This window comes from Sinocyclocheilus rhinocerous, unplaced genomic scaffold, assembly GCF_001515625.1.
Source record: "Sinocyclocheilus rhinocerous isolate Xijiao unplaced genomic scaffold, SAMN03320098_v1.1 scaffold216, whole genome shotgun sequence".
NCBI classification, from domain to species: domain Eukaryota; kingdom Metazoa; phylum Chordata; class Actinopteri; order Cypriniformes; family Cyprinidae; genus Sinocyclocheilus; species Sinocyclocheilus rhinocerous.
This window is the reverse complement of record NW_015661078.1, coordinates 930,591-939,370: the sequence shown is the minus strand read 5'-3', so window position 1 is coordinate 939,370 and position 8,780 is coordinate 930,591. Positions and strand designations below refer to the sequence as shown.

At 41.3% G+C, this 8,780-nt stretch overlaps 1 protein-coding gene across 1 annotated transcript; it reads left to right on the top strand.

The window, feature by feature from the left end:
- The first annotated feature begins 3,799 nt into the window (after positions 1 to 3,799).
- Positions 3,800 to 7,926, top strand: LOC107726233 (iroquois-class homeodomain protein irx-1-like). The gene is made up of 4 exons (XM_016535755.1): positions 3,800 to 4,231; positions 5,577 to 6,513; positions 6,752 to 6,823; positions 7,547 to 7,926. Exons 1-4 carry the CDS (start codon positions 3,995 to 3,997, stop codon positions 7,924 to 7,926), a joined length of 1,626 nt encoding a protein of 541 aa, XP_016391241.1. The 5' UTR covers positions 3,800 to 3,994.
- The last annotated feature ends 854 nt before the right edge of the window (positions 7,927 to 8,780 follow it).

The following is an 8,780-nucleotide window of genomic DNA, read 5'->3' as shown; positions in this document are numbered from 1 at the left end:
TATAAAGAGAGAGAGAAAGAGAGAGATAATTATTATTTAGAAGAAAAAGAAAACATCTTTTTTTTTTTTAGAACATGCTACAGGTTTCCAGTGAAGTTACACGGGTCTCTTGCTGTTGCAGTTGCAGGGAAAGTGATAATGGGATTTTAACAAGCCCCATAAATCAGTTAAGTGTGAACAGGCTTTATTGCCCATAGATTACACGTGCCTTTGTTTGACAAGGGTCAAACTTCAACCCCTTTACAATTTATTTTCCCTATTGACCCGAAAAAGGAAACTTGATATTCTCCCCCGAAAAAATGACTTGAAAAACAAAAAATGAAATAAGCAGGCATTTATAAAATCTAAAAATACGTTTTTGCAGTAAATAGTATATTATTAAAATAGGCTACATGTGACCTTACACGGTTACACTGCTCATTAAAAAAAAAAAAAAAATCTAAATTAGGCCTACATAAAATGTCAAAATTAAATGTTTAAATAAGAAGTGAGTAATTGAGCAGCCCCAACTTTTTTCTCAAGATTGAATGTCCCTTCTTAACGTCTGTGTCTCCGTCGTTTAGAGATATTCTCAGTGTCATATCTGCATGATCTCCAGCTCTGCGCGTTTGCAGCGGGTTATCACCAGTGCCATGCCTCCTTCTGTCTGATGTGTTCCTCTGATTGGCATCAGTGCCCGCAGATATTTTCAACAGATCCTCCACTCGCGGCCATCTGGGGCAGATCACAATCACTGGCTTCATCTGAGCCGTTAAAGTATTAAATCCAGTATATCCTTTCAACGAGCACAACTTTAGAAGCGCTCGAGCAGCGACCCCATGACAGAGCGAGACCCCGGATCCGAGTGCTAATCAAGAGCACTTAGTTCGGTTAGAGGAAAAAAAATCGTTTAACGCATGCATTTAATATCTCGACTGAATTATGATAATTAAAAAAAATATATATCAATTTTATTTTCAAGTTTAAATTAATAATAATAATAGTAAATACAAATTGCGATGTAAAATTCAATCGTTTCGAAAATCACATTTTGTAAATCTGTAAATTGTATCCCGTTTCTGAAGAACATCAACACCTCGCATGTTTATTATAAATAGCATATATTTAGCAAAGACAGCTCATTATTATTAGAGGGAGGTATTTTGGTAAAGATGTGGCAGGATTAGTGAGATTATTGTTGCCGCACACACATTAAATCACAAACTGTTAGACCACAGGCGATGCCTTTATCTGTCATGACTATTAGCTACTAGGGGTATTAATAATTTTGGGGGTTTGCAGCTAAATGGCGCTCGTGTGCATGTTAATGAAGTGCTCACGATTATTCACGACATCACCTCGTTCAGTATTTAACAATGAAACATAAATACAAAGTCCTCAACGCCCCCACCCCCGTGTGTATGCTTGTAAGTGCCTCTGGGTTATACGTGTGTGTGTGTGTGTGTGATGCAGATTCCGCACTGTAATCACTGCTCTGCTAAGCTTGGGTTTGCTATTTATATGACAGAAGAAGAGCAGAAAAATAAGAGCTTGCTTAAGGGCATGTGTACTAGTGTCCTTTCCATAATTTATAGATATGTGTGTATACATGCACGCATGTCATTGCATACACATGCATAGTATAATTTTCATCTTGCACAGATATAGAGAGAAAATATATTATTATTTATATTTAAAAAAAAGCATATTTATTTTTTTTAGAAACCTGTCTTAGATGAGAACATGCTACAGGTATCCAATGAAGTTGTATGGGTCTCTCGCTGTTGCTATTGCAGGGAAAGTGATAATGAGACTTTAACAAGCCCCATAAATCAGTTAAGTGTGAACACGCTTTATTGCCCATAGATTACACGTGCCTTTGTTTGACGAGGGTCAGACTTCAACCCCTTTGCAATTAATTTTCCCTATTAACCCGAAAAAAGGAAACTTGATATTCACCCTAATAAAAAATAAATAAAATAAGCGAACATTTATAAAGTCTAAAAAATATGTTTTGCAGTAAATAGTATATTAATAAAATAAATGTAACCTTGCAGCCCATACATGCTTATAAAAAAACTAATCTAAAGGAATAAAACCTCAAAAGTGCATGTTTAAATAAGAAGCGAGTAATTGAGCAAGCCTAGCTTTTTTCTCTACAACATTTCTCAAGATTGAATGTCCTTTCTTAACGTCTGTGTCTCCGTCGTTTAGAGATATTCTCAGTGTCATATCTGCATGATCTCCAGCTCTGCGCGTTTCCAGCGGGTTATCACCAGTGCCATGCCTCCTTCTGTCTGATGTGTTCCTCTGATTGGCATCAGTGCCCGCAGATATTTTCAACAGATCCTCCACTCGCGGCCATCTGGGGCAGATCACAATCACTGGCTTCATCTGAGCCGTTAAAGTATTAAATCCACTATATCCTTTCAACGAGCACAACTTTAGAAGCGCTCGAGCAGCGACCCCATGACAGAGCGAGTCCCGGACAAATCAAGAGCATGCATTTCATGTCTCGAATGCATTATAATAATAAAAAATGTACATTTTATTTGCAACTTTAATTTAGTTAATAATCATAATACTAATAAAAGATTACGATGCAAAATTAAATCGTTTCGAAAATCACATTTTGTAAACTAATCTGTCAATTTTATCCCGTTTCTGAAAAGTATCAGCACGTCGCATGTTTAGTATACGTTGCATATATTAAGCAAAAACAGCTCATTATTATCAGTGGGAGGTATTTTGGTAAAGATGTGGCAGGATTAGGGAGATTATTGTTACCGCACACACATTAAATCACAGACTGTTAGACCACAGGCGATGCCTTTAACTGTCGTGACTATTATTAGTGGTATTAATAATTTTGTTGGTTTGTGGCTAAGGCGCTCGTGTGCATGTTAATGAAGTGCTCACGATTATTCACGACATCACCTCGTTCAGTATTTAACAATGAAACATAAATACAAAGTCCTCAACGCCCCCACCCCCGTGTGTATGCTTGTAAGTGCCTCTGGGTTATACGTGTGTGTGTGTGTGTGTGTGTGTGAGGAAGAGAGAGAGAGAGAGAGAGAGGGAAGAAATGGAAGAGAAATACGTGTTAGAATGTTTTTGACTATTTGGCACACATGTTCTGCCCTGATTGCCAATAGCGAGATCAATTAATTAATCTGTTTTACCAACGAAAAAAAAAAAAGTTGCTAAAAATGTCGTTTCGCATAATTACAGCCTACATCAGTTAAAGGTCGTTTGAAAGTTCATGCAGTAGAAACTGCATCTTTGTCAGTACCAAAAAGAATAAAGGAAAACAAATGCATGAGGTTTAGAGTATGGAAATGCACATCTTTAATTATTTAAGCTCACTCCAAGAAAGCCAGTGTTTCATTTGAATAATTCAATTCAGAGAATAATTTTTACCAAATGTTTAATACACAATATTAGCCATCTAAAAAAAAAAAAAACGCACCTCGAAAAGAATACAGTTGTTTGATCGTCAATACCTTCTGAAGATCAGTGTCATCGCGAGTGTTGCGTTAATTCCCCAGTGTTTATAAGAATTACGAGCCATTCAAATAAGTTCCGCGTGCCTATCAGTTCATTTCCCCAGTGCTGGGCAGCTGTAAAATCGTGTAGACAGGTTGTCACACTACAGTGAATGGATTCTAATGCTAAACATTTAACATACAATCCTCCAAACAGTGCAAAAGCGGCCCTGGCCAATGCACTAACCACATGCGCCAAACGAGGAGGAGCCTGGGACGCCAATCAAAGCATCAACTTCAAATTGTATCTGAGAGATCAGCCCAGGACCTAGGGGCAGAGACATCAGTTGGAGCTCAATTGTTGATCTGATCACATCCGACGGACTTGCTGCAAAAGAGAAGCTGAGATTTAAAGACGAGCGTTTCCCATTCTCACTCTGTGCTGCTTGAGAGAGAGAAACTCTTTCACTTCTTGCTTTGGTGGGCTATTTGCTTTTTGCCTCGTTTTGGCTTGCGACGTGGCGAAGGAGATGTCTTTCCCCCAGCTGGGTTACCCGCAGTATTTAAGTGCCTCCCAGGCGGTGTACGGAGGCGATCGGCCGGGAGTGCTGACTCCGTCGTCCCGCGGAGGGAGCGTTGAGATCGGGGGAAGCGCGTCGGCGGCCGCCGCTGCCGTGTCCTCGGTGCTGGGCATGTACCCCTACGCACACAACTACAGCGCCTTTCTGCCTTACACCAGCGCCGATCTGGCTCTTTTCTCCCAGATGGTAAGAAAAGCAGATGTACTTTCACGAAAGCTGCTCGCTTTTGTTTAGCCTTTTCTTGCTTTTATTCTGCGAGCGTCCTGTAGATTATTGCCTTTCGGGGGGATTGCAGCACATGCGAGGAAAATGTAACTTAAGCTTGCAATGTGCGTGGGAAGTTTCTCTGCAGATTTGTAACATTTAGCTATGGATTTGGCACGCATAAAATTAAAAATTCCTACAATTCTTTCCCACCGCCATTTTACACCGTAAGAAAAGTTTTATCTCGGCTCGGGTTTGGAGTTGAAGAACAGTTGTGCGGGTTTTTCGTCAAAACACGAATCGTGTACCAAATTGCTACTTTTTAAAACGCGCTATAATTATTATTAAGCTCAATTTTCCATTTAATAATTAGTTTAAATTGTTTCGATCGATAATTTTGATGCTCGCGCCGGAAAACAATGTAAAACGAATTATTGTTATTGAAACGGCTCAGAAACTACTTTACAGTTTATTACAGCATGCCTTCTTGTTTTGTAGTAAGTGATATCAATGATATCAAAATGATTATAAAAGAGGTTGATGAATGTGATGCTTAACAGTGGAATCTCGTTGCATTCCCCCCAAAAAAATATATTGAAAGTGAGAGTTATTAATCAGTTGTGCCTTTCGCTAACCTATAGCAATTCATTTCAAATTGCGTGCATGAATCTCTTTTGCATGGGAAATTAATTCAAATTATATAAACATTATGCATTAATTCTTAGGGGACGAAAAAGGCGAAATATACTTTTCCTCACAGTTCTACTTTTTTTCGACGAACAGGCTTATCAAACAAAGTAGTATATTTGCGTCGCTTGTTGTATAAGGTTATATAAATACAAATAATGATGTCGGTAATATGCTAAGGCCTGTAGGTCACGAGCGAACCTTGCGTTAAATATACACTTAATTATAATCACTAAATAATGCCGTCATTCTGTCTCATTTTCCATAATGCCATTCTCATTAAATTTGGGATAATGTTTATGTATCAGTCTTTCGTGTTATCACTATCTGTGGCCTAGCTTTTTTATATAACAATACTAGTCGAATGTCAAAACAAACGTTGGCTTATAAAAGACATGGGGAAAAAAACAAACAAATAACAGTGCAAGCAGAAAAAAAAAAAGAACTCAATCAAGTGTTCTAGAGGAGACTGGATTGAATTAGGAAGAAATAATGACTGATGAGTTTGCGAGAGAAACTGAAAGTTCGATATGGAATTTTGGCACAGCATATTCCCGAATTTATGTGTGCGCTTTGTCGTGTGTAATAAATGCCATCTATATGATATTTTGTTCCTTTCTCCTTGTGGATCTCATTGTAGGGCTCTCAGTATGATTTAAAAGACAGCCCTGGCGTGCACCCCGCCAGCTTCGCTGCCCACACGAGCCCGGCCTTCTACCCTTACGGCCAGTTCCAGTACGGAGACCCAAACAGGCCTAAGAACGCCACGCGGGAGAGCACCAGCACTCTGAAGGCCTGGCTCAACGAGCACAGGAAAAACCCCTATCCCACCAAAGGCGAGAAGATCATGCTGGCCATCATCACCAAGATGACCCTCACGCAGGTGTCCACCTGGTTCGCCAACGCCAGAAGAAGACTCAAGAAGGAGAACAAGGTGACATGGGGCAGGAGTAAAGAGGACGAAGAATGCAACCTTTTTGGGAGCGACAACGAGGGGGACGCCGAGAAAAACGAAGATGAGGAGGAAATAGATTTGGAGAGCATAGACATCGACAAGATCGACGACAACGACGGGGATCAAAGCAACGAGGAGGACGAGGAAAAGCGCGGGGAGCTCGAGGCCTTCGAGAAATCAAAATCCAACGCCATTTCCGGCAGCAAAGAGCCGTCGGACGGAAACAACAACAACACCAGGGTTCTGTCGCCGGGTCGCCAGGGAGGTTTTCCAGTTCCGGTTAGCAATAAGCCCAAAATATGGTCGTTGGCAGAAACCGCGACCAGTCCCGATAGCTCGCAGAAACCTACGTCACCCTCGGTTCCCGCCACTCACCCGGCCTTCCTGCCGAGCCACGGACTGTACACGTGCCAGATCGGGAAGTTCCACAACTGGACCAATGGCGCGTTTCTGGGCCAGAACTCCCTGCTGAACGTGCGGTCGTTCCTGGGCGTCAATCAGCATCACCACAATCACCCGCTTCACTCACAGCAGCAGCAGCAGCAGCCCTCGTCGGGGGTGTCATCGATGGCAGCCGAGAACAGTGAGAATGCGCCAGAGGACCTGAGTCCAAAACACATAGGTATGCGCGAATCCCACCAGGCCTGTGTATGCACAACACACGTGACATGGCTGCAATGCCATTTTGAATGTCACTTATTATTATTATGATGATTATTATTATTGCTGTTGCTATTTTTGCCCTCAATGTATATGCCTATAGCCTATATAATACACAATAAAACAAATATGTGCAATATATCCTGCGCACATTCTAATTCCAATTAATCTAATTCCAACGTTTGGTTTTTAAATCTCAGATCGGGAAAGCGTCCTCAGAAATGAATCACCAACGCAACCTTTAAAGTCATCCTTTGTCCTCTTCACGACAGGTACATTTGCATTATATTCTTATTTTTCTTTCTTTCTTTTTTATCTTGTCATTGTCATTATTATTTATTATTATTATTATTATTATTATTATTAGCGGTAGCTGGCTATCATTATACGAGATGAAAGACTCTTGGGATAAAGCTATTTCCAGCAGACAGGCAGAGAAAAATCTGCGCTTAGCGCTTATAATAAATAGTTGTGCTTTTCCTGGTGACAAAAGGCCACGGTTTCCCTCCCCACACACACTCTGTGTCTCTCAGGAGAATAACTACTTATCAAGTCACCGAGGCTGTGTGCTTTTCCTAAAGACCCTTGGGAAAACTGAACCTCGGGGGAGCAGTCTTGCTCAAACTTTCCCCTTTTAAGTGCCACAATTTCAGCAGGCCCGTTGCGGGGGGTTTTGGTGTCTTGACTTATGGTTATTTATGTACTGCATAAAAGTAAATCGCCATATTGTATCGAAAGTCTGCATTTTAGACCGAAAGAGGCTTTTGTAAATTGTTATGTGGATGGGAAATAATTTATTGGTTACGATAAAAAAAAAAAGTGCATTAGCTTTATAACTTACAGCAGTAGCCTACACATTATTGGTTAGTCTGCCATTTCCGGCAGCAAAGAGCCGTCGGACGGAAACAACAACAACACCAGGGTTCTGTCGCCGGGTCGCCAGGGAGGTTTTCCAGTTCCGGTTAGCAATAAGCCCAAAATATGGTCGTTGGCAGAAACCGCGACCAGTCCCGATAGCTCGCAGAAACCTACGTCACCCTCGGTTCCCGCCACTCACCCGGCCTTCCTGCCGAGCCACGGACTGTACACGTGCCAGATCGGGAAGTTCCACAACTGGACCAATGGCGCGTTTCTGGGCCAGAACTCCCTGCTGAACGTGCGGTCGTTCCTGGGCGTCAATCAGCATCACCACAATCACCCGCTTCACTCACAGCAGCAGCAGCAGCAGCCCTCGTCGGGGGTGTCATCGATGGCAGCCGAGAACAGTGAGAATGCGCCAGAAGACCTGAGTCCAAAACACATAGGTATGCGCGAATCCCACCAGGCCTGTGTATGCACAACACACGTGACCCACATGGCCGCAATGCCATTTTGAATGTCGCTATTATTATTATTATTATTATTGCTGTTGTTATGTTTTCCCTCAATGTCTTGGCATATATATAACACATAATACAATAAAAACAAATCTGTAGCCTACAATAAATGCTGCGCAAAATTCCAATTTCAATCAAACTAATTCCAACGTTGTGTTTTGTTTTTAAATCTCAGATCGGGAAAGCGTCCTCAGAAATGAATCACCAACGCAACCTTTAAAGTCATCCTTTCGTCCTCTTCACGACAGGTACATTTGCATTATATTCTTCTTATTTTTCTTTCTATTTTTTTCTCCCTATTATTATTAGTATTATTAGCGGTAGCTTGCTATCATTATACGAGATGAAACGCATCGAACGGCTGTTTTTTAAAACCTCTTATCGGAGAAAGACTCTTGGGATAAAGCTATTTCCAGCAGACAGGCAGAGAAAAATCTGCGCTTAGCGCTTATAATAAATAGTTGTGCTTTTCCTGGTGACAAAAGGCCACGGTTTCCCTCCCCACACACACTCTGTGTCTCTCAGGAGAATAACTACTTATCAAGTCACCGAGGCTGTGTGCTTTTCCTAAAGACCCTTGGGAAAACTGAACCTCGGGGGAGCAGTCTTGCTCAAACTTTCCCCTTTTAAGTGCCACAATTTCAGCAGGCCCGTTGCGGGGGGTTTTGGTGTCTTGACTTATGGTTATTTATGTACTGCATAAAAGTAAATCGCCATATTGTATCGAAAGTCTGCATTTTAGACCGAAAGAGGCTTTTGTAAATTGTTATGTGGATGGGAAATAATTTATTGGTTACGATAAAAAAAAAAAGTGCATTAGCTTTATAACTTACAGCAGTAGCCTACACATTAT

Bases quoted from the DNA above. Each gene is read 5' to 3' on its own strand.
- LOC107726233 (XM_016535755.1), top strand. From the start codon at position 3,995: ATGTCTTTCCCCCAGCTGGGTTACCCGCAGTATTTAAGTGCCTCCCAG. The intron at 4,232-5,576 runs GTAAGAAAAGCA...ATCTCATTGTAG, and splicing joins TGGCTCTTTTCTCCCAGATG to GGCTCTCAGTATGATTTAAA. The intron at 6,514-6,751 runs GTATGCGCGAAT...TTTAAATCTCAG, and splicing joins CCTGAGTCCAAAACACATAG to ATCGGGAAAGCGTCCTCAGA.